At 52.1% G+C, this 26,463-nt stretch overlaps 1 protein-coding gene across 3 annotated transcripts in view; it reads right to left on the reverse strand.

The window, feature by feature from the left end:
• Positions 1 to 26,463, reverse strand: part of LOC119431233 (gamma-tubulin complex component 6) — a 314,121-nt gene that overhangs the window by 230,675 nt on the left and 56,983 nt on the right. For all 3 annotated transcript variants that reach the window (XM_037698710.2, XM_049657249.1, XM_037698709.2), the window contains exon 5: positions 22,519 to 22,675. In XM_037698710.2, the coding sequence (XP_037554638.1) occupies positions 22,519 to 22,675 (157 nt within the window). The remainder of the gene's footprint in view (positions 1 to 22,518; positions 22,676 to 26,463) is intronic.

Raw genomic sequence — 26,463 nt, forward strand, 5'->3', positions numbered from 1 at the left:
TTCGTATCATCCGGATATTTGTATTAGCTGTGATCATATCATCGAGATTCCACTGTATTCAAATGGGCAAGAAAGCTCAGTATTTCGAGCGCGAAAGGATTTGCGACGGTTAATTCGAACATAACCACACACCGACAATACTCCGACACCGCCATAAAGCAAAAGCTTAGGAGACCCCTCAACGCCGCGCGGAGAAATAAAAAAGAAAGAAAGAATACCTCGGCGAAAATTTCTTCTCTCAAATGGTAAGGTCGCCGTTTCAGCATCGCGCCGGAACACGCGTGTACGCGCCGACGTCTCAACCAACGCAGCAGCTGCGGCACAGAGGGAAGCAACGCGGAGGACCAGTCCGGCCAACGAAACTGACCACGCCTGCCAACGCTCGCTTCAACGGCAGAAAACGAAACTTAGGGGAGCGGGTTAAGCTGGCGCCGGGCCGGCGGGCCAGCGGGCGTGCACGGAGAGTCGAAGGTCAGGGAGCTACGAGGGAGTTGAGAGGGAGGGGGAGGGGAGCCGCCGAAGCGACGGGGTTGCCGAGGACAAATGCGCTTCCCTGCCGCCCTCCTCCCTCAACTTCGACGCGGCTCGCTGCCTGAAGTTTCGTTCACTGCCGTGATCGGGATTTGAGAGAGAGAGAGAGAGATTGTGGTTGTGAAGAGGAAGAGGCGCTATCGGGATGCGAGCTTTGGCCGGCGTGGGCAGTTCCGTGGCCCTTGCTCGCTATGTGCTTGCGCGCCGCGATATTTCACGACTCGCACCGTTTCGTACGTAGCCCTATGGTGCACAAATACGTTGACAATAAGTCCTTCTTTTAATCGGAACAAATTATCAGGCCCCTTCGAGTTCGAATTATCGAGATTCAACTGTAATTTCTGCTGGTGCGTCACACCCTTGGACAGGAACAACTCCTTTTGCGCACATTGCAGACCCTTGTGTGCATTTTCTATGTCTTTCATGCGAAAGAAGCTTTGTAAGGCTTCCAGGCCAGCAAGGGCATCGGCAAAGGTAGCCGGTGGGCGCAAGCCTTCGTTTTCGCCGCCGTCTTCAGGCTCCTCGTCTGCCACCACCTCCACTACGATCTCAGCGAGTCGTAGCGCCGCGTCCACCTGTTTTCGCCGCTTAGTAATTCGCGTTGAAGCGAGGGGTGAGGTACCTGAAAGGTCAATTCGCTCGCCGCTGCTGCCGCACTTCGACACTTCAGGCGAACAAGTAATGCAGAGAAGTCGCGGAGGGGGGGGATTGAGCACTGCAGAGAAGCCGCGCGGCAGCTGTCTGCCACTTAGCGCTTCACAAGCACATGAGAGCGGCCTTTTTGCACACCTGAATGATAATTTTTAGCTGCAGAACGTATCATACGACCGCAGTTTGCCACAATGCTGAACGTTGCAGCCGAGTAATCGTATTTTCTGGGAACGTATTAACCGAAAAGTATTAACACATTCCTCTATGGTGTTATGTTTATTTTTTGCGATTGCAAACGTAGGAGCCGGGAAATCATATTAAGCGGGAATGTATCAGCGAGGTTCTACTGTATTCACAAATATGCAATGGACAATATTTATTGGCATGCACAAGTAACAAATCAAAAACCCCTCTTTACATCGCTTTTACTGGCTCGTCAATTTCAGGCATGACTGCACTTAAACACCTGCACGATTGCACTGATGTTCAGTCGGTTGCAATACAGTAGAACCTCATTAATACAGTCCCTTTTCGTACTATTTTCCAGGACCAATGTTCGCAATCGTGAAGACAAAAAATAGCCCAACACAGTTATGCTTTATTTTTTTTACTGGTTAATACATTACCAGAAAACCCGATCTTTTGGCACCAACGTTCATTACGTCGCCAAACTACGACTGTATGATACGTTTTCCAGTTGCTAGATGCCATGTAAAAGAAGAAAAGGCACGAGGCATGCGTGACTGAGAGCAGAAGCCATCCCTCGCGGCAGCTTTCCCGCTGTATTCGCCCACTACTGTCACGTGAAAATGCTGCCACCACTAAATCTCCAAGCGAGTCTTCACATGTAGCCTTCACAGCTATCGCCTGCCAACCTTCTCGAGATGAGCATATTTGCCTATCATCAGTTTTACAGTGCTTACTGCGCATATTTTACAGGATATGACACTGTGCCCTGCTGTTGTTGGCAGCGCAAAGTAAAAATTGTGTTTCGCTCTGGTGTCATCGTAGGCATTGTACTTCAGCGTTGCCCACCAGCTCGATTTCATTTCAGTTTCTCACTGTCGTCTTAAAACACGGCGCAATAAAAAAATGGTAAAATGCGTGTCGGATCACTTGGGCCCCACCAGCTCGACGTGGCAACGTCTTGTGCCGCAACAATTCTTACCAAGTGGGCACATCAGAACTTCCCGCTAAAACACCCCGCCCAAAGAAGCTGCTGACCCAAGCCGAATCCGAGGGGTGCATACGTAAGCTGCCGAAGGCGCAAGAACAACAATACACGCCTTGGGCCCCACCAGCTCAGCGTGAGTAGGCGTTTCATGCTGCAACGATTCGTGCAACGCTTCTCATTACGTAGATGTCAACGAGAGTTAAGTCTGCCAGGGGTTTTAGTGACTGTGTCGTACGGTTTCCCAGTTACTACGTTTTTTCTCACAACACATGAACAAGGATCTATACTCGCTTCTCAAGTAAGCAAAACTTGAAATGCACGCTACCATGCATATGTTGTCGAAAACTGCAACAACAATCTTACAACTTTTTCATAAAGCAGGGCAGCATTTCAGTTGTTCCCAACCAAAATGTTTCGAGGTCCACCTTGGCAAACTTTGCCTTCATTACAGCATTTCCTAGAAGCTCCATCAGCTAATCTTTCAAATCAACACTTCCTTGAGCAAAGCAAGTTAAAATGTTTTTACACTTAATATCCAATGTTATCATCAGATGGCTCCCTATACCTATAGGTCACAACACATTGTTCCTTGTATGATATATAGTGTTTGATATCCTCCATTTTTTTGGGAACCCTCGTGTCCCATGACGGTCACAAGCACCAGTATGCTTGGGGAGAGGTGAGAAGCCTTCCTCTCGCGGGCAGCACGCTGGAAATGCAAGTGCTATCAGCGCCACTAGACGTGTCATGTGAAATCCCTGACATAGCCCGAGTCTCTTTGGTCACCAGCAAACGGAGAGTGCGAAAATCTCCGCGACGGCTCCCATTTTTCCCGCACATGGTTAGTCAACCACGTTTGTGCCGTGGATACTTACCCCAGCTGGTAAGTTGGACACCCTTCTTTATCAAGGGTATTGTTCTCTTCGAGGGAATCCTCAGTCATGTAAACAATAGCTAACTGGCCTCCTTGAAGTGTTAGTTGCTTTCCGAGTGTACATGTGGTTGTTGTGTATATTTTCCTTAAGCTTCTACCGGACGTGGTTCATGGGCAGGCATGCGCCAACCGCAGCACAGGGTGTGCTGAGGCATGAAGCCCTTGGCACCTCCTTATCCCTACAATGTCTTAAATGACTTTGCAACCACTGCAAATGGCAACAGAGCCCATGCTCCATCATGCAATGCAAGACTCCAACACACCGATAACATGTGACACAGCTCTGTTGTCACTGGCTTCGCATGCAAAATTACTTTTCTTTTGAAGGAGCTTTGAAACTAAAGCATCACTCTGTCGCCTCATCATCTCCAACTTTATGGGGACCCCTTTCACTGCCATCTCCAGTTCATGCATGACTTGGCTCACTCACACTGTGCGACCACTGGAGACATGGCATTCTAGCCTCATTTCGGAGAGCATACGTCCTCCGCAGCCCTTGGCGGCAGCGCAACACGGAGCCTGCTGCCCACGTGCACGGCTCTTGCTATGCTGTGCATCCAAACAGTGCCCAAGAAGTGGGCCCTCACGCCCTCTCCTGAAACCTCCGTCACTGTCACCCTCTTGTACAGTGCTCAGCTTCAATTGAACCCCAATACTGGGACCAATGCATCATGAAGGCTCTTGTTGTCATGTGATACAAAAAAATACAATAAAATAAAAGATACAATACAATGATACAATAAAAGACACAAAAAACACAATCAGAGACATTTTGTGCATGCTGGCAGCCACGCACTTTAAGTATTGTGTTTCAATCGCGATTGCACCCATAAGAAAATGAACCCCCTTCATTGATACCATGGTTGGAGTCTTCTCTACTCCTTTCCGGTGAGTCAGTGAAGCTGCTGTGGCGCCCTTTTCCATGTGATGCAGAATGGGGATGGGCTACGAGTGTCTCTAGACTATTTATTAAATACTGACAATTTATTTATGAATACAGTAATACCTCATTATTTCATCCCTCATTCATTTGGAAAATTGGATAATTCGAACTCGTCCTTTGGTCCTGGCAGGTATATCATTATTTAATAGCATCAAACTCTTATTTCAGATTGTGGGGATGCTTGACTTCCACGCATCCCCTGATACTGTTTTTCTCGCAGGGCTCGCGTCTCCTGTGATCTGGCTTCGCTGCGTAACTTTGTGCCGGCGGTGATCGGAGGTGGTTGCAGACTAGTATGAGAGATTGTGCGAGTGTTGTGCTGCTAACGCCACCTAACTGCGGGGTTACTTAGGTGCAAAAGGGAAAAGGCACTTGCTCTTTGGCATGGGGATGGCAAGCAGCGCAGACGCTTCGCTCGTGCGACGACCCGGTTGACAGTTTTGCTCGGTTCATGACAACCTTTGTTTAATCGAAGCGTAGTCCAAGGGTAGATATTGACCGCTAGCGTCGGCGGCGTGCCTTCTTGTGCAAGGCGATGGTTGCTGTAGCATGTTTGAACTTTTCAACATGCTAAACTTTTTCAGAAGCGTTTCGAAGAACATTCGTCGGTACAAGAGCCACGTAGTCTGCATCCTAGGAGAGCGAGGCCTAGTGCCAGTGGAGCATTGGCAAGCCTGAAGCAAGTGAGTACGGAAGCCTCGTAGGAGGTCCGAATTTCTTACGCAAATAGCTTCTTCTTCTATCTCTTTGACTCTGGGAGTCACAGCTCTGGGAGCTGGGTGGCTGCGGACCACGGGTGCCGCTACAGGCTGTCAAGCATTGCAGCCTGGCACCGGGCGCTCCTACACCGTATGGGAAAGTGGGCGCCGTCAACTCGTATGCTGTGTGCACCGAGCGGAGTAAGGCCACTGCACAGAGCTGACATTTCCTCGCGGCTGCCTGTTTTGCATCCTTTTTGGGTCTTGTTTTTGGATGCCGGTTGTTGTCAGCGTAGCGATCCATTAGGCCTAAGGCTTTATGAAGCCGCCTGTCGCACATGGATAACACAACCTGGTGGACCATGGCGTTGAGATGTCGCACCTTGCTTCCCTCATTGCAATTTGCCTTGCATGAATTAAAATTATTCGTTCGACTCAAGAAAGCAAGCTTTGTTCACGTGAACTTCGCATCTGAATAGCCATCAGAAATTTTCCTAACCGAATTGAACATCGTATCACGTGGGCGATGCGCATGCAGAATTCCTCTCCCTTGCACTACTTTAGTGTTTGTCGAATGCGTAGAGTGTATGCAGCGTGATTGGAGTCACCCCTGGTTTCCTGTCAGCAGCACATTGTTTGCACTGCTGCCCCGGACTACAATCGAGCCATCCCAGACAACGGAGATGCCTGTGGCCATTTCGACACAGCGACTTCGGCGGCTGTGAAAAGAGCCGGCAGGGTGCGTCAGTGCGAGTAACGCCTGCTCGTACCGACTACTACGTCGCTGTTTCCGGAAAACTGGCCTGGAGTCGTACAGTCGAGTCTGCAGAGATGCTGCTGTCACCGACGGACGTCAGCAATGTATCGCAGAGACATTGTTGGGGAGCATACTATGGACAGTGCATGGACATTTCCTCGGCCCAGCCACAGCTGCATGTATTGTGACATGTTGTGCTAGAAGATGACGACAACGAAGTACGCGTGCGAATGCACGGACTAATGGCACGAGTGCGAGCTTGTCATCGAACGCTGGCTAGTTGCTGACTCCAACGCCTAAGCTATGCCGCTTAACATGTTCATGTTTCCTTGTTTGTAATTAACCGTCGGCAGCCACAACCTGCTGCACAGACGTGACAATTGGCGACGAGGAAACCTCTGGACTCATTGGCAGTTCACCGACGTAAAGGAACGGAACGACATGGCGGCGCCTGACTTTGGTCGGCTACCCGAATTTAGTGGCAGCTCTGGCTCCTGGAGATCCTGGTATGGAAGGCTACAGTTCTTCTTCGGGGCTAACGATATTACGGACTCTTCCAAGAAACGTGCTCATCTGCTAACGTTGTGCGGAGAACAGACATACCACATCGTCTGCGCCCTCGTTCAACCCAAGCAACCCAATCAAGTGAGCTACGATGACATATTTGAGATGCTCAAGGCTCAATTTGATCCGCAACCTTCTGAAGTCTTCTGCAGGGCACGTTTCTAATGACGTGACCACGGCACGATGAAACGGTCAGTGATTACGTCACAGCGCTCAAAAGGCTAGCAGCAGAGTGCAATTCTGGAACAAGGGCAGACACTGCGGCTAATCCAACAATCCTGCCTCTTGAGGTAATGCTGCGTGATCGTTTCGTTTGCGGTCTTCGAATCAAGCAGGTTCAGCAACGGCTGTTCGCGGAAAAGGACTTGACATTCAAGAAAGCCTTTGACATTGCAGTGCGAGCTGAGAATGCCGTCGAAGACTAGAGAAATGTGAACGCAGAATCTAAAGAGATTCACGAAGCCTGCATAAGCATCTCCAAGCCAGAAAACCAAGGTCACTCGAGTACCTCTTCCCAAAAGAAGAAACAACGCTGTTGGCGTTGTGACGCGCAACATAGCACGCACACTTGCAACTTCCAGACAGCTTCCTGCAACTACTGCAAGAAGCGCGGACACATTGAAAAGGCATGCCTGAAAAAAATGGAAAGAGGCAAGAACGATTAAGAAGATTAACATCGAATATCCCCAACAAGGAACTCCGACAACGGCCTCAGCACCAGTCACGAACTCCACAGGATTCACCAGACGCGGCACTTTACGAGATCAACACCTTAATCGACGCGTCCGGCACGCAGAAGGTCATGACTCAGCTACGCGTACATGGCAAGTCCTTAGAGGTCGAAGTAGGCTCAGGTGCAGCCTGCACACTCATCAGTGAGGCCACGTTCAAGTACACGTGGACAGATGACCCACCATGGCTTGAGACAGACAACATCCTCCTATGCAACTGGTCAGGGCAGGCCCTTCGTGTTCTCGGATATGCAACGGTGGATGTAACGCACAGGAACAAGACCCTGACATTACCGCTTGTTGTCATCAAGGGAGCAGGGTGTAACCTCTTTGGACGCAACTGGTTTCCTCACCTGGGTATACAGATCACGGGCATCAATGACATATCATATGACAAACTTGTTTCCAAGCTTCTGGACAAGTACCACTCTGTGTTCGAAGAGAACGTCTCAGGACACGTTGGTCCTAAGGTACAGCTTGAACTCGTGGAAGGAGCGAAACCGAAGTTTTTAAAAGCCCAGCCGGTTCATTTTGCACTGCGGTCAGCTGTAGAAACTGAATTGGAACGACTGCCAAGTCAAGGCATAATCGAGCCTGCGCAGCATTCGGATTGGGCAACGCCTCTCGCACTTGTTCGAAAGAAAAACGGCTTGTTGAGGATATGCGGCGACTACCGTTGCACAGTGAATCAAGTATCGAAGAAGGCAGGTTACCCACTTCCCACTACAGAAGAAGGATTTGGCACAGGCTGTGGGGATGCGCAAATCTCACGCGTCTCCTGTGGTCCGGCTTCACCGCGCGGCTGGGTGCCGGAGGCGGTCGTAGTGGTTGCGGCCCGTTGCGAGAGATGGCGCGAGTGTCGCGATGCTAACGCCACCGAACGGCGGGGTGACTTGGGAGAAAAAGGTCGAAGGCGCTCACTCTTTGCGTTGGGATCGGTGAGCGACGCGGATGTCCCGAGGGTGCGCCGATCCACGCTTCGCGATCGCATGGCTCGGAGCGGGGCACTGGTATGGACGAACTCGGATCGTACGAACGCGCCACCGTTCGCGTGACCGTACACGTGAACGACTAGGCGATGGTATCATAGCATGGGGTGAACATATTCGCTCGCTATCCAGTCGCGGTGAGTCAGACTTCCTTGATTTGTCACGCGCCTGTGTGAATGTTCAATTGGTTGTAATTCGGCTAGTGTGCATTAGTGTATGAAAGGTGCAATAAATGCCTTTTTGATTGTTTGCATTATTGTGTTGTCGTTCCTTTGTCCTAAGAGCATGTGTGAGACCCCACAAGGCTTACCAGCAACTTCACGTTAACGCCAGAGACAGCAGAGATATTGACCCTGAACACGTTGAAAGGGCTTTACAAGGTCAAATGGTTGCCTTTTGGAATCTCTGCAGCTCCAGCCATTTTTCAACGCTTCATGGAGACTATGTTGTCTGGCATCACAGGCGTTTGCGCGTACTTAGATGACGTGATCATCAGTGGGAAAGACGCCACGGAACACGCCGAGAGACTGGAAGAAGTCCTGAAGAGGCTGTGCAAGTACAACCTTCGGCTCGGCAAAAACAAATGCTGTTTTGCAGTGCGACAAGTTTCTTTTCTAGGACACCAAATTGACGAGACAGGCGTCCACACCAACGAAGAGAAAGTCCGAGCTATAACAGAGGCTCCAGCACCAAACTGCAAACAAGCACTTCAATCATTTCTCGGAATGCTGGCTTTCTATGACAGATTCTTGAATAATGGGGCAACAATTGCCAGCTGTCTCTACCAGCTCCTGCAGATGGACGCCACGTGGAGATGGGAGACCAACCATCAAGAAGCATTCGATAACCTCAAGAGATTGCTTCACAGTCAGACAGTACTGGCACACTACGACGAACAGAAGGAGTTTCTCGCCTCATTTGATGCTTCACCGTACGGCATAGGAGCTGTTCTGTCTCAACGTAATGACCAGAATAGAGAGGCGCCAATTGCTTTCGCATCTCGGACACTAGGGTTGGCGGAACGCAATTATGCTCAGCTGGACAGAGAAGGCCTTGCTGTAGTGTTTGAAGCGCACAAGTTCCACAAGTATATTGTGGGTGAAAGGTGACTTTCGTCACGGACCATCAACCTCTGCTCGGCATACTAGGTCCAGGAAAGCCAACGGCTCAAGTCCTTTCACCACGGATGACCAGATGGTGTATCAAGTAATCGGCGTACGACTACAACATGTGGGGATTGAGGGTTGCGCCGGCATGATTGCGAGGGCTTCACTGCTCTGCCATCCCTCGCCATCGTTCCCCGCTGGCCTCCTTCCCCGCCCGCGCCGCCTAACCGGTTCCCGCGGTGGCGCTGCGCACGCGGCGGTTGGCGGTGAGGGTGTGGCGCTGACGTCACTACGCGGCCGGTTGTCGGCTGCTGGCGGCGGAGCGTGCCTCGGGACTTCTCTCCGGGACCAGCGCACGGTACGTTCATGCTTTCCTCTCGTCCGCCGACACCTTTGTTACTAGGACTGGAGCTCGCGCACGGTGCCTTTGCCCGTGCGTGGAGCGCGTACTTTGTGCTGATCCTTTCCCGATGCTAAGCCGACGAGCGGTGCCATTAGTGCTCGCGCGAAGGTCGTACCCCGCCGAGCCGCACTTGCCGAAAGCCTAAGCCGAAGGATATTGCCCGTGCTCTCGCGAGTTGACCCATTGGTTATCGCCAGAGCAAGTAGCATAGCTGCTGGGACTTTTCCTAGCGGCGTGTCCCAGCTTGAGCCTGTGCTCTCGCCGCGACGTGCTATAGGCGCCTGTTATTGTATTTTCGCCCTGGTGCGGGACCCCTTTGGCTCCCCTCCGCGCAGGCGTTTGTGCAGTGGTGGTGCCGACGGTTTCAGTAAACGGTTTCCGTCAACTCAGGGCTTTACTGTGTCTTTGCGTGCGTCGCTCGGTAGCCCCTTGCGGCCTCTGAGCTCGCGCGCGAGCGGTGCTGGAGGCGACGGCTGACGCGGCCCTGTGGCTCGCTAAGCTCGAACCCGCAGTGGTTGGTCTCCTGTGAGACACCAAGAACCCACACTGGCGCCCAACGCGGATTCAAAGGCTAATTAAGACTTTGTTTGTGCTTAGCCGAGTCAATACGCCTTAGCGAATTGGACTCGCCGCGTTATGTCTGCTAGGCGTAGTGACCTTTGTCCTTTGTTAGTGCTAGCAGACGCCGCGTTGCTCGAGAACGGGGCCAGGGCCCCCCTTGAGCAGCGCACTCCTGCACCCTCGCTTGTAACGACCCCCTGTGGGGACGGCAACGCGAGGCGCTACGTACCAGCTCCCTTTGGAGCAGTAGCGTTGTTTGAAAACGGGGCCAGAGCCCTCTCCGAACAGTGCACACGGGCACATTCGTCTGCCACGGCTCCCTTTGGAATGCCAAGCAGAGCGATGTCGCAGCGCTCCCGATCATTGACTCCTTCGGGAGTAAACGGAGCGCAGCGCGGAAACGGGGCCTTAGCCCTCTCCGACTTTTGCCCGTTGGCTGCTTCTCAATTGAACAGCCAAATCCAGTGGTATGCCGCGGCCTCCTGTGGGGATCCTTCAATCACGGGGACCACGAATTCCACTCATACGTCTCCCTTTGGAGTACACTCGGTGGCGCCCAGTGGCACACCGATCGAGCACACACCTGTTGTATCGACACTGGCTACTTCTCAATTGAACAGCCAAAACCAGTGGTATGCCGCGGCCCCCTGTGGGGAACCTTCAATCACGGCGACCACGAATTCCGCTCATACGTCTCCCTTTGGAGTACACTCGGTGGCGCCCAGTGGCACACCGATCGAGCACACACCTGTTGTATCGACAGTGGCTGTTTCTCAATTGAACAGCCAAAACCAGGGGTATGCCGCGGCCCCCTGTGGGGATCCTTCAATCACGGCAACCACGAATTCCGCTCATACGTCTCCCTTTGGAGTACATTCGGTGGCGCCCAGTGGCACACCGATCGAGCACGAGCCTGTTTTGTCAACGCTGGCTGCAAGCGGCCTAAGCAATTCACGCATAGCTGCCTCAAGTGGCAGCTGTGAACGACAGCAGGTGCACCCCGCTAGGAGCCCTTTTTGCTCTGGGGACGGCGGCGCGCCGGCCGGTATCCCTGTGGAAACCGCGCCACTGATCGAGCTGGACGTCAGTTCATCCTTGCTCAATCGCGCCGCTAAGGCGCCAACGGCTCCCTTTGGAGCTGGCGCACCGACGCTGTTGCATAACGCCGCCGAAATGATCCAGGCGCTCTCTGGGGCAGTTAAAACGCTGTCGGCTGTTCCGAAATGCGCTCACCCTCCTGTACGGTTGGCAGTCCCGACCTACAGCGGATACGGTGACCTGCTCAGTGCCAGGGACTACTGTTACTCCCTCGCACGCTACCAGAGAGCTCTGGGTTTGAAAGATCAGGATGTACTCGGACGCGTCGTCCCTGTTGCACTCACTGACTCGGCGGCTAAGTGGTACAGGCTTTCCGGACACCGTGCAACAACCCTCGAGGAGTTCCGCGCGGCATTCCTGCGTGAATTCCTACCCGCTGACTACGAGAGTAGGATGCGGCGAGAGCTTGGGCTACGTACACAGGCTCCTGATGAGTCGCTTCAGGAGTACGTACGGGTGATGGAAGACCTTTTCTTAGTCGCCGAGCCCAATGCCTCGAACGAGGAACGCGTCGAACGGGTGATCAGGCAGGCACATCCGACCTTTTCGGCGTACCTGCGCGGCGGCCGCTTCCGAAATCTGGAGGAATTAGCCGCCGAGGCAAAGCGCATCCAAGGTGACATTATCGCCGCGCGCGCCTATCGCCCACCGCCGCCCGCCAGCGAGGCCCTTGAGCTGAGCTGCGCGTGGAGAGGGCCTGAGCCCTTTCCCCAACGGCAACAACCCGGCCAAGCTGCCTTTGCGGCAGCAAGCGGGTGTGTTTGGGAGCTGAGCCTGCACGCTCTCGACGGTTACACGCACAGGAGACGGGCAGCCTGTGCTGCGCCACCAACCGAAACGCATGCGCAGGGACGCTTTTCGACCCAGCGCATCGCGGAGGGAAACGCTCGTTATGGGCCCATTGGCCAAGCGGCGAGCCGACCCCGGCAGGGAGCCGAGGCTGCACCGCCTCGGGAAAGATACCGCGGCGGAGTACGCTGTTTTCGCTGCCAACAACGAGGGCACATTGCAAGGGATTGCACCATGCCCCGGTCTCCTGTGAGGCCGGGAAATGGGATAGCAGGTCGCTCGTGAAGGCACGAGTGACGGAACCTTTGCTTGTTCCCTCGGCGTACCGAGCAGGTTGTGTTGCTGGTACGCACGCGCCGTTTATTCCGGTGACCATTGCCGGCCGCGAATTTTCGGCGCTGCTGGACACGGGCGCAAGCGCTTCGTTGTTCGGCGAACAGGTTTTGTCCCACTATCAAAAGCACGTAGTGCGCTTGCGGGACTGCCGAACGACATTCAATCTTGCAAAAGGCGTGGCCCATTCGGCTGGCGCCGCAAGGCTGACTGTCCGGTTGGGAGAGCGAATGAGACGCACGCGTTTCGTTCATCTCCCAGGGCTCAGTGTTCCTGTCATTCTCGGCCGGGACTTTCTCCTTAAAACTGGGATCGTTGTGGACATTGCAAATGGCTGCTATCGCGACGGTCAGTTCACGTCGCTAAAGCCGTGTATCAGCCCGCCGGCGTCCGATCTTGCCTGTGCAGATAAGGCGTCGAAATCGTGTCGCGCGCCGAGTTCGGGGGCAAGCCCCCGAGCTTCGCGCTCGCCCGCTCATGGTCCCCTTTGGGATCGAGAGGCACGGCACGAACCGTGTCGCGCGCAGAATTCGGAGGCAAGCCCCTGCGCTATGCGCTTGTCGACTCACAATCCCCAGTGGAATAGAGCGACACGGCACGAAGAGGCACCACATCCTCTGTCCGCCTGTCCGGCTCATTTGGATGATGCACAGAAGGCTCGTTTGTCGGCACTGTTACGCGACAACGCAGACCTTTTCACCGATCAACCGGGCTGTACCGATTTGGCGAGCCACGCGATCGAAACTGGTGACGCGCTTCCTTTGAAGTGTAACCCCAGGCCTGTCAGTCTTGCCAAGAGGCAGGTGATTGATGGTTTGCAGGACGAGATGCTATCGGCCGACATTATCCGCCGCTCGTACAGCGCCTGGGCATCTCCAATTGTGTTGGTGCCTAAGAAAGATGGCAGTCATCGCCTGTGCGTAGACTACCGCCATCTGAACGGAGTGACTCGTAAGGATGCCTATCCGCTTCCTACGATTAGCTCCAGTGTAGGAACCCTGGGCAGTGCGAGGTACTTCACTACGTTGGAAGCCTCGAAAGGGTACCTACAGGTCCGGATGGATGCGCGTGACCGGTCCAAGACCGCGTTCACGTCCCACAGAGGGTTGTTTGAGTTTACTCGTATGCCCTTTGGTCTATGCAACGGTCCTGCGACCTTTCAGAGACTGATGGACCGCGTCCTCGGGGAAGCAAAGTGGTCATACTGCATGTGCTACCTCGACGACATCGTGATTTACTCACGAACCTTCGAAGAACACTTGGCCCATGTTGCCGATGTGCTCGAGAGGGTGCGGGCCGCCGGGATGACTTTCAATCCTGCGAAAGCCCAACTAGCGCAAACCCGAGTTCAGTTACGGGGGTTTACGCTGGGCGAAGGCTCCATTGAGCCGGACCGGGAGAAACTTCGGGCAATCCTCGATTTCCCCGCGCCCAAGGACGTACGTGGCCTTCGCCGCTTTTTGGGAATGGCCAACTTTTACCGGTCGTTCATCCCGTCCTGTGCCCGAGTGCAGGCGCCCTTGAGCAAGCTCTTGGGTAAGTCGGCCGAGTGGCAATGGGGACCTGAGCAGCAGCAGGCTTTTCGCCAACTGTCTAGCGCCATTGCGGAGACAGCGCAGCTCAGACTCCCCGACCTGACCAGACCGTTCGTTGTCCAGACCGACGCGAGCGATCTGGGTTTAGGAGCAGTCCTCCTACAGGAATACGATGGCGTGTTGCAGCTGCTGGCCGTTGCCAGCCGCTCCTTGATACCGGCTGAGAGGAATTATTCCGTGACGGAGAAGGAGTGCCTCGCTATCGTGTTTGCACTACGTAAATTCGATGTCTACCTTGATGGTACAAAATTCGTAGTGTAAACGGACCACAGTGCGCTAAGCTGGCTGATGCGGCTCCGTGAGCCTGCGGGCCGGCTGGTGCGCTGGGCTCTCCTGATACAGCATTATGACTTTTCTGTGCAGTATCGAAAGGGGAGCACTAACGTGGTAGCTGACGCGCTATCTCGTGCCCCATTGTCCACCCAGAACTTTTCTCCAGGTGCTACAGCCGCTGCCGGTGCCTTAGCGCCAGCTAGCGTCGGGGGCGAAACGAGCGGAGAGAGAGGCGAGTCCGCAAGCGGGCAAACCTGTTTCTCCGCGCTCCAGGCAAGCAGCGCGCCGGAAAGCGTGCGTGCGGGGGAGCTTCTCGAAAGCGAACCCATGACGCCGATGGCTGCAGTCCTGAGTGGGGACGAGACTAACCTCCCCTTTGGTAGAATTGGAATCGCTTTCAGCAGGCAAGAGCTACTTAAGGCCCAGCAAATTGATCCGTTTTGTCGCGGAGTGAGCGACGGTCTCAGGGAGACAGAGCGCCGAGAGGCTGCTGGTAGTGCGGCGGGCGCAGGGGGGCCGGAAACAGCGTGTGTCGCTGAGTCCCCCGCGGATTTATATTTGCTGGATCATGATGGGCTCCTGCTGAAATACATAGCCACCGATGATGATGCTGTGGACCCGTTTAAGGTGGTTATCCCCAAAAGTCTGAGAAGCGCACTGTTGCGATGTTCTCATGACGAACATTTGGCCGGTCATTTGAGTGGCTCTAAAGGTTTTGCGAAACTAAGCCAAACTGTGACCTGGCCTGGCATAAAGCATGACATTTTTCGCTATTGCCGTTCCTGTCACGTCTGTCAAATGGTTAAATCAAAGGGTGGCAAGCCGCCCGGGCTGATGAAACCAATCGATTGTGAGCGTCCGTGGCAAGTGGCCACCTGCGATTTTATGGGGCCTTTCCCCAGGAGCAAGCAGGGGTTCACACACCTGATGGTAGTTGTTGATCATTTTTCTAAATGGGTGGAACTGTTTCCGCTTCGTAAAGTGACAGCGCGAGCGGTGCTGGAAAGGCTACAGGAAGTGTTTTGTCGGTTCGGCTTTCCGAAAAGACTGATTACGGACAATGCGTCCTATTTCACCGCTCGGGTGTTTGGTGCTACATGCCGTTCCCTGGGAATTAATCACTGCACCACTTTGCCCTACCATCCCCAGTCCAATTTGACGGAGAGACTCAATAGAACTCTTAAACCAACGTTAGCGGCCTTTGCCGAACGTCAAAAGGATTGGGCAGACCACTTGAGTGAGCTCGCGTTCCCAGTCCGAACCTCCGAGAATCGCTCAACTGGTTTCTCTCCCGCCTTTCTCAATTTTGGAAGGGAGTTGGCTAATCCGGTGACCAGTGTCATGCAATGCCAGCTCGGGGACGAGGAAGCGCCGGCAGACTGTTCTGCTTACGCTTCAGCACTTCGGGACAGGCTTTGTCGGGCTCTCTGTAGAGCAAGGCAGAGTTTGGCGTCGGCCAGGGCCCAGCAGAAGGCTCAATACGACTGGAAGCATCGCCATCTTTCATTTAAGGTAGGTGATCTCGTCCTGAAGCGCAACCACGCTCTTAGCGATGCGACCAAGGGGTTCTCAGCCTCGCTCACTCCTAAGTGGCTTGGTCCGTACCGAGTAGAGAAAGTTTGGTCTCCGCTCGCGTACTTGCTGAAGGATCCCCCTTCGGGAAAACTCAGCCGTGCCCATATCGCCGACCTGAAGGCCTTTGCCTCACGGTCCGACGAGCTCACGCCAGTGCCCAGTGGCATTGCGCGCAAGCAACGGGGCACACCCGGGGCAACGGACCGCATTCGGACCACGCACCGGTACAATCTGAGGAAGCGGTCACCTGTGTGATTTCGCGCCGGACAACGGACTTTTCCGCAACCGAAGGCCCTCAGTAAAATGCGTAGCCTCAGTGGGCTAGCTTCTTTGCGGCCAGTGCACGAAAAGAAGCTAGTTCCAGCCCAGCGTACTGCAAGTGTGTTTATGTAGCGTTTTAACAGTGTGCATTTTTTTCCATTTTTTTTAAGTACGCACGCTGAGTGTATTTATGTTTTTATTTTTTTTAAAGTGTGTTTAATTTTCGCGTGTACAGCCTTATAGTTTAATTCATTACGCGTTTTTTTTTTCTTGTACATAGACGGTGAAGATTTTTGTTTTTCTTGTTTTCTTTTTCCTTTTCTTTGCCGAGAAGGGGGTTGTTGATTTGCGCGGTCGTGGACAATGGTCCCATTGACTCGTCGGTGTGAGAGGGACGAAGGACGCTTTGCGCCTTCTATGGCGCGGCGCGTTGTGTACGACAATGAGCATGGCGGTGTTTGGGAGTGTTGCGCAGCCATGGTGAAAACCGCAAGGAGTGTGTGTGTGCGTGTGTGTGTGCGCGTGCGTGCACGGTGTCTGTTGCTCTTCGAAGCAACCAGAAGTCGCACCAACTGCTGCATCGGATCATCGTGGACACTGAAGGTGGACGGGGTCACTGACCCTCTGACGACAGATCGAGAGCCCGGCTCTCTGCAGTCGCCGCCGCCGTGCAAACGCCTTGCAGCCACGGTTGTGGCTGCCCCTTTCATCTTGGCTCCGGCGGCGTGGCCAGCTGACCCGGCAGTGTCCTGCCCCATCCGGCTGGAGTTCGGGACCGCCACCACCACGAAAGCAACAACTGTGATCTACCAACGGTGAGCCCGTTCCTGCAATCAAGGCTGCCCTCGAGACTCCTACGTCTTCGGCCACCGCCCCTAGCCACAGAACTTTACGCGCCGTTTCCCCTACGCACCTTGGACACTGTCCCGCGCCAGCGGCCGAATTTTTGTTAATATTTCTCCCCCCTCTCACGGCTTTTTTTTTTTTTTTTATTGTAAAGCATAGCAGTTTAATTTTTTATTTTTCCACGATCCTTGTATATAATTATTACTATTGTAGTGCATGAAAGTGTTTTTATATATATATATGTCGGAACGCGGTGTTTTAAGAGTACTTGCTGGGCTGGGGTTAGCATTTAGCTTGTGCATGAAAGACTCAATTGTCTTTGATGCATAAGCCCCTACTAGCTCTTTCTCAGGCTGGTAGGGGGGCATTTAAGGAGAGGAGGATGTGGGGATTGAGGGTTGCGCCGGCATGATTGCGCGGGCTTCACTGCTCTGCCATCCCTCACCATCGTTCCCCGCTGGCCTCCTTCCCCGCCCGCGCCGCCTAACCGGTTCCTGCGGTGGCGCTGCGCACGCGGCGGTTTGCGGTGAGGGCGGGGCGCTGACGTCACTACGCGGCCGGTTGTCGGCTGCTGGCGGCGGAGCGTGCCTCGGGACTTCTCTCCGGGACCAGCGCACGGTACGTTCATGCTTTCCTCTCGTCCGCCGACACCTTTGTGACTAGGACTGGAGTTCGCGCACGGTGCGTTTGCCCGTGCGGGGAGCGCGTACTTTGTGCTGATCCTTTCCCAACGCTAAGCCGACGAGCGGTGCCATTAGTGCTCGCGCGAGATCGTACCCCGCCGAGCCGCACTTGCCGAAAGCCTAAGCCGAAGGATATTGCCCGTGCTCTCGCAAGTTGACCCATTGGTTATCGCCGGAGCAAGTAGCATAGCCGCCGGGACTTTTCCTAGCGGCGTGTCCCAGCTTGAGCCTGTGCTCTCGCCACGACGTGCTATAGGCGCCTGTTATTGTATTTTCGCCCTGGTGCGGGACCCCTTTGGCTCCCCTCCGCGCGGGCGTTTGTGCAGTGCTGGTGCCGACGGTTTCAGTAAACGGTTTCTGTCAACTCAGGGCTTTACTGTGTTTTTGCGTGCGTCGCTCGGTAGCCCCTTGCGGCCTCTGAGCTCGCGCGCGAGCGGTGCTGGAGGCGACGGCTGAGGCGGCCCTGTGGCTCGCTAAGCTCGAACCCGCGGTGGTTGGTCTCCTGTGAGACACCAAGAACCCACAAACATCGTCTACCGGCATGGCAAGAACCATGAAAATGCAGATGCGTTGAGCCGATTACCATTACCAGAACGTCTCGATGAACCCTGGCCACCAGGCAACGTACTGTTGTTTGAAGCTCTGTTGAGACCTCCGTTTACTGCTACAGAGATAGCACGTCTGAAAAAACAAGACAGCATCCTGCAGAGGTTGTACAAGGCAGTGCAGGATCGCACAGTGGAAAAATTCACTGGAGAGGAGTTCGCTCCTTACCGACGAAGAGCGACCGCACTAGCATTTCATCGTGAGTGCATTACACTTGGATCAGGGGTGATCATACCAAACTCAGCACGACCTCACGTCCTGGCACTTCTACATGCTGGTCACCGAGGCATGGTAGCCATGAAAAAGGGCGCAAGGAGCTACGTATGGTGGCCCGGAATCGACAAGGTGATTGAAGAAACGATGCGACAGTGCCGTCAATGCCGTTCAACGCAGAAGAGCCCACCCAAAGCTCCTATTCCCACCTGGGACCATCCCCAGACACCATGGCACACGGTGCACTTTGACTTTGCGGGGCCACTACTCGGGTGCACCTACTTGGTTGTTGTGGACGCACACACAAAGTGGGTGGAAATTAGGCACGTGACGCAAGCAACGTCCGCGGTTGTAATCGATGTGCTCCGAAGCCTCTTTGCAACGTTTGGCATTCCCCGAAATGTCATCTCCGACAGGGGAAAAGCCTTTATTTCTACCGAGATAAAGCAGTTCTACACGGCAAATGGCATTCAGGCTATAACATCACCAGCGTACCACCATGTAACAAACGGCCAGGCAGACGCTATGTGGCAGAGCTGAAGAGAGCACTCCTGAGGGATACAGACAAATCCATACAGTGCCGACTAGCAAGATTCCTGTATCGACAACACACAACTATACACACTGACACAGGGATGGCACCTGCGAAAGCCATGTTCGGGCGAGAACTTCTATGCCCTCTTGATCTGCTCAAGCAGGAGACGGAGATACAAATCCCTGAAAGCCAGGACACAGCGAAATCACGTCGCTTCGCTGTAGGGGAGAAAGTACTATCCGTCAATTTTTGAAAAAGCCGGATTGGATTGAAGGCGAAATACTGTGCCGCGTCGAACCACGATCGTGGCTGGTAAATAGCGACCAAGCAAAGGTTCGGCGTCACCTCAACCACAAGAAGAAGACCAGCCAGACCGGACAAGCAACTCAATCACCGATAGATTGGAGCATAGAGACGATCTCTCAGGCACGATGTCAGAAGAGACACCATCGCGTTCTGGGGTTCAACGGCCTCACTCGCTCGACAGGCAAGACAATACTTCCTTGCAACCGTCGACCTCGACGTCACAAGCAGGAACCGCCCGGAAACTGCGACCACCTGAACTTAGGCATCCTCCAGACTGCTATGGAGGCTTCATCTAAGGGAGGAAGAATTGACATGTCGCGCTAGAAGAAGACGACAACGAAGTGCGCGTGAATGCACGGGACGTGATGGCACGAGCGCAAGCTTGTCATCGAACGCTGGCTAGTTGTTGACTCCAACGCCTAACCTATGCCGCTTAACATGTTCATGTTTCCTTGTTTGTAATAAATCGTCGGCAGCCACAACCTGCCACACAGACGTGACATACTGCATTTGTTCGCGAAGCACGCATTGAGGTCAGAGTGTGTGAGATGTTTTGCCGGAGTATGTAGTGATTTAAGGTCGGGGGGAGGGGGGAGGGGGGGATGTGGGGACACTTGACTTCTACCCGTCCCTGGATATTGTACTTACTGCAGGGCTCGCATCTCCTGTAATTTGGCTACGCCGCGTGGCTTTCCGCCAGCGGCGGTCGGGGGTGGTTGCAGACTAGTACGAGAGATGGCGCGAATGTTGCACCTAACACCACCTAACGGCGGGGTTCGTCATTGTCATCAGCCAATTTTTATGTCCACTACAAGACAAAGGCCTCTCCCTGCGATCTCTAATTACCCCTGTCTTGTGCTAGCTGATTCCAATTTCCACCTGCAGATTTCCTAACTTCGTCACCCCCCCTATTTTTGTGCCGCCCTCGACTGGGGTTTCCTTCTTTTGGCACCCATTCTGTAACTCTAATGGTCCACCGATTATCTAACCTACACATTACGTGACCTGCCCATGCTCCATTTCTTTCTCTCTTAATGTCAACTAGAATATCTGCTACGCCCGTTTGCTCTCTGATCCACACCACTCTCTCTCTTCCTGTCTCTTAATGTTACACCTACCATTTTTCGTTCCATCGCTCATTGCGCGGTCTTTAACTTGTTCTAGAGCTTCTTTGTTAACCTCTTAAGTTTCTGCTCCATACGTTAGCACCGGTAGAATGCAATGATTGGACACTTTTCGTTTCAACAACAGTGTTAAGCGCCCAGTCAGGATTTGGCAATGTCTGCAGTATGCACAGAACCCAATTTTATTCTTCTGTAAATTTCCTTCTCATGATCAGGGTACCCTGCGAGTAATTGACCTAGATAAACATACTCCTTTACAGACTCTAGAGGCTGACTGGCGATCCTGAATTCTTGTTCTCTTGCCAGGCTATTGAGCATTATCTTTGTCTTGTGCATATTAATTTTCAGCTACACTCTTACACTTTCTCGGTTAAGGTGCTCAATCATTTGTTGTAATTCGTCCGCAGTGTTGCTGAACAGGACAATGTCATTTGCAAACCGAAGGTTGCTGAGATATTCGCTGTTGATCCTCATTCCTAAGCCTTCCCAGTCTAATGGCTTAAATACTTCTAAGCATGCAGGGAATAGCATTGGAGATATTGTGTCTCCTTGTCTGACCCCTTTATTGATAGGCAACTTTCTCCTTTTCTTAAGGAGAACCAAGGTAGCTGTGCAATCTTTGTAGATATTTCCCAAGATATTCATGTATGCCTCCTGTATGGTGGGGTTACTTGGGTGCAAAAGGGAGAAGGCACTTGCTCTTTGGCATGGGGTCATCGAGCAGCGCAGCCGCTTCGCTCGTGGGACGACCTGGTTCACGGGGCCGTCCCGAGATGTCTTAGGAGCACAACACCGAAATCGACAAACACGGATCGTTCGAATGCGCCACCTTTCACGTAACCGTACATGTGAACGATTAGGCGTTGGTATCTAGCATGCAGGCGAACATGTTCGCTCGCTATCCTGCCGCGGTGAGTCGGACCTCCTCGATTTGTCACGCACCCATCGGCGTAGTAATTTGGCGGCCAAACATTACGGTATGAAAGATGCAATTAATTCCCTTTTGGCTTTTTGCACTACTGTGTTGTCATTCCTTTGTCCCAGGAGCACGTGTAAGACCTCACAGGATGTATCTGACCACACACCGGTTAATTCAGACAGCCCTCGATGCGCAGCGAGCGCAGTGCACTGAAATTGAGCGACACAAAAGATCAAAACCGGCACAGCGGCCAATTGAAACAAAGTGGCGGAGTCCGCATCGCCATAGTCATCAGTGGAAACCACACAAGAACAACAAATATGCCAAACGCCTCGTGTTTATTTGTCAATCAACGCATTCTAAATTATGCACTGTAATGAATGCGTTGAAGTCAATGTGCTCTAAAGCCAATAAAAAACAAAATAACCCTAAAACCTTTCATGAAAAAGAAAAAGGCTAAAGACAAATAGTTTCGCAATCTAAGATTTCGGGATAAGAGCTCAACCTTGTAGCTGCATGTAAAGAAACACAACTCATGGGAAGTGGGACATGACAATGTATGAATAGGCATTGTACAGCAGGGCAAAGATCACCAAGATGTGTCAACCCGCAGCCATCAACTACAACAAAGAAGCTTACCAAGTTGGTCTGTGCACTTACTGGACAAAATGAGTGAAGCTCATCTGTAGACCGAAAGTGCCAAACTGAATTTGCACAACACACTCAAGATCACCATGCGAGAGCTGCACTTAGGCTTCAACATTTGCAAAATGTGAAGTAGAATTAAACACAAGACAAAGCAAAAGTTTGTGCATTCTTGTGTCGTCTGTATGCGCTACAAAAGTACTTCAAAATGCCATGCCAATAAGCCCGCACTGCAACACTAGCTCTATACAATTTTTGTGTACTGCTGTATTCCGCACCACAGGAGTTGTGTAAAGCTTGCAGGAATCTGCGCCATGCTCGATCTATAAAGATCTGTCACAATCTAATCAGATGCACCTTCGCACATCATTTCACGACATCCCCACCATAAGGCTACAAAAGCGGTCTGCGTACCATGCCCAAAAGGGATTACTTTCGGAAGCGGCGACTGAGTGCTTGATGGGGTCGAGTTAAGGCTCATTTCTGTTTGGAGCCCCTGGCTAATGTTTCACTCAATGGTTGCAGTAAGGCATGCCTGCTCCAAGCTACCTGTGCAACGAAGTGTGGCAGCACAAGTTCCATCCTGTAACACTATGTAACTTTCTATGGGTGCCCACATGTGTAGCCTCTCATGCAGAAGAGTCACTGCTGTGAATAACCAAAAAGAGGACTCACAAGGCTTGATGTTTCCGGATGGATTGTTGGAGACAAGGTCTTCCAGAAAGCGGATGTCCCTGCCACATTCCAGGAAGCACTGGAGTGATGCAGCAAGGGCTTCAGATGATGTGCCTTTAAGCCGCATCCCATCTCGAATGCTGAACCTGTGCAGCACCTGAATAGTTTTTACTCATTTGTACCAGGTTGGTGTGTACTGTACTGGCTAGAGCTACAGTATATGCTCCCTATAAAAGCAGAGTTCAGAAAGGTCCGCCATCTAGCGCAAGAAGTGAGCCAAGGTTATGAGGGAAAGCTGCAGGTGAAGTTCGTAGGAGAGAAGCTTGTTGTGACATAAAACGATCCTAGTCAACTTGCGCTATCCCCAAAGCTACCCGCTTTGCCCGTGACAATCAAAGACCACTTTATTACAAACTTGCACATATGAGCTCCAGTAGTTGTACGATTTCTTTTGAAATAATTAATAGAAACATCCCACTGCATGTGCTGAGATGTCCTCTAGCACTGGATTTTTCGTTGCGCACAGCCTAGTGGTGCCATCTGTGGAAACACATGCCAACCAGCAGCCCTGACGAAGTTCAAAATACAGAAAAAAAATGGTGTTTATGATGTGATTAGTGCACTAAAAAAGAAAAACAAGACAGGATCATTTCAAGAGCGCTAGTCTGGACGTTGCTCACAGAAGAAAGTGCCAAACTGTGGTGATGCAGCGGTGCTGCCATTGACACCTTTGTTTATCTATGCCTTAGTGGTGGCTTCTCTGCACTGCATGATTGCTTTTGGAACCCGGTGATTATGTTTGATGAACAAGGGCACGAGCGGCAAATGTAAGACAGATGTGCAACTCTTTCTTCCTAAAGGGAGCAATATAAAGCAACTTTAGTACTGGCGTTTCTCTGGTAGCAGTGCGTGCAACCAAGTATACCTCCCACACTGCCTGCAGGAGCATAGCACCATTAAGGTGCAGTTGGAAAAGTAGCCACACTTGACAGTACTAGCACACGAAATATATTTCATTCCTCACCTTTCACGAAAGCAAGTGCATACACAACTTTCTTTTTCAACAGTCAGACGATGTTGACACACACCTATTGTTTTCTTTCCGCAGCTCTTGCATTCACAGACTTGATTGTTTTCTGCACTATATTTAAAGAGTCTGAAATTTAGCATTCATAAAACACGTAATGCCCAAATTATCATATATGCTATGTTGAGTTCAATAGCTTAGAATTCTGATTTAGGTGCCCAAAATTTAACACATTGCCTATAGTAGAGTTTTTATTACACTGGAATGAGTTCCCAGTTGTGGGAAGTTCAGCAAACCAATTTCTAATTAATTACAATACCAACAAAGAACAAAGGTTTAAGACAAATAACAATTCATTTTTTTATGCACGTGCACTGTTCAAGGTAAGAAATAAAGGTGAACAAGTTGGTCTTATTTTCCTTCATGTGGAATTTCGCACATATTGAACAAACACGCAGACAGCAGGACAACAAGAAGATGACAACACAGGCACTAACTACCAATTGGTGGTTTAATTCAAGGAACAGAAATATAGGCGATTTTATTGGTGGGGAAGAACGCAGCCTCGAACCAGCGCGCCTCGCCGGTCACCTCCTCTATCTGGTATATGTGCCGATCGCCATTTCTCCCAGCAGCAACTTGGAACAGTAGCGGTGTCATTGCGAATTGGTGAGATTTTAACGAGTTCTGTCTGTGATTGCTGGGCGGCTACACATGGCGATGTGAAAGATTAAAAGATTAATGCATTCACTTCTACTGCGTGCACGGCACGCCGCACAGGCAGGCACAGCTGCACGTTGCCTCCAGGACCTCAACACAATCTCGTATTTCGTGTGCAAGCCGGCACGACTCGCGCCATGCTGTGCGACTATGCGTGGTGGTGCAAAAATTTAGTGCGTTCACTTCTCTCTCTTTCTCTCTCTACGGCAGCCCGTGCAGGCAGCTGCATCTAGGCCTGGCCTCCGAGATCTCCCAGGTACCCAGGTTGCTACGGCTTGTCAGCACGCTACGGAGGTACCAGGTTCTTCTCGTGATCAAGTTGCCGAGTACCGTGCGAGAAGGACGGAGAAACGCAAGCGTCGGCAGGCCGAGTGCGAGTTGGCCGACTACAAAGTCGTCGCATCTGCAGATCGTTTTCAAGATACGGCATGCACCGCTGTGCAAACTATGCAGTTGCTATCAGTACAAGCCACTTCTGCTCCCTCCTGTGCTGCTTTCCCGCTTTCCTCCCTTGTGCATGATTCGGCTCATCGTCGCACGCTTTCACTCGCACATAGCATATGACGCGCAGGGACGATGTTATTGCCCTTGGACTTTATACGGAACATTGCGGCAATCACGAAGGCAGAAAATGCTCCTGGAGTGTCCATATCATTGCTATTTCAATTATATAGAAGTGGCACCCATACGCTCGCCAAATCAATCGCGAGACGAGCCTCCGTACCTCCATAGCACGCACACAACACATATCACTTGCCAGAGGAGATCAACCCAGCGCGCTTCGCGTGGCCATAGCATTCAATCTGATTTTGACAACAGTTTTTCCGAGAAAAGAAAACAGTTATAAGTCACACTGTGTATAAGACACACCGACAAAAAATTCCGGGAAAAAAAACGGGACTTATACACCGGACAATATGGCAATTCGTACCATCCTTAATACACTTCAATCCACCTTAATCCACGTACAGTGGAATCTCGATGATACGAATCTCACGGGGTCACGTAAAATATTCGTATTAGCCGAAATTCGTATCATCGAAACGCAAATAAAACTAGCCAAATTAAGGGGGACGCGCGGATCAGTTTACGAAAATCGCGAGAAAAATCAATTTTTGAAAACCACGCGTTTCGATACCTGCAATGCCTAATCTACACTATATCGAGATGTTTTGGCTGAAAACGCACTAAAAGTGCCCTAAAAAGAGTTAATTCTTCAGTGCGCAGGGTGAGAAAACAGCTATAAATCGCGCAAAATCACCGCAGTTCACGGAGACATATCTCGTATTTCCCGCCACCGAGCGCCGCCATCTTGGTATCGATCGAAAGCTCAAATTTTCGCAGTTCCGCTTCTCAGTTCATCTGTAGTCGCCATCTTGTAACAAACGCACAAACACAAAATAAGCGCAGGTCTGCGATAGGCAGTCACACGGGCCCTCCGATGAAAGCGGGTCTCCGATTGGCTGCCGTGCTGAAAGGAGTCTCTCCATTGGTTGCTGCTGTGACAGGGGCAAGATGGCAACCACAGATGGCAACCGAAGTGGAGGAGCACCCGACTGAATGTGCCGCACTACCTTGCACTGTGGATTACGTGCCGCGCTATCTTGCACCTTGCGACTCGGGCAGCTAAACAGACAATCACCCTGTGCCATCGGCACCGATAACGCAGTCGATGGAAGACTCGCCAACGGAGGCTCCCGCGCCTCGGCATACGGCCGCGCGAATCAGCCGAGATCGTATCTTGGTAGACACAGCTCGCTACGACTAGGCAAAATGGCGCAAACACAAACAACGCGGCCCGAAGCACAGCAGCCGATCCGTCCGGCCGATGGCACGCGGAAATGGCGTGTTAGGCCTACTTTCAGGCCTAAACCCTGCAAACGTAGCGTTTCCGTGATCCCGACTGTTTCGCGTGAAACACTCAAAATCAAAGCTACCGGTTTGTTCGGAAGCTGCCGCCGCGTTAGCACTAGGCCTCTGATTATCTGCCGCGACATCCAACAACATGAACAAATCTGGAAAGTCAGACAAGCCCGTCGCCATTGTTTGCTGTAACTTCAGTAGTCCCAGCTCCAAAAAACAGAAAAAAAAAAAAAACTCACCGTGTTGCCGAATTCGAACCACGTTGGTAGCGCAAATCTGGATGTCTTCCCCAACCCGTAGCGCGTGTAATCGCAGCTACGTAGGGTTCGGGCGAA

Source organism: Dermacentor silvarum, chromosome 10 (assembly GCF_013339745.2).
Source record: "Dermacentor silvarum isolate Dsil-2018 chromosome 10, BIME_Dsil_1.4, whole genome shotgun sequence".
NCBI lineage: Eukaryota > Metazoa > Arthropoda > Arachnida > Ixodida > Ixodidae > Dermacentor > Dermacentor silvarum.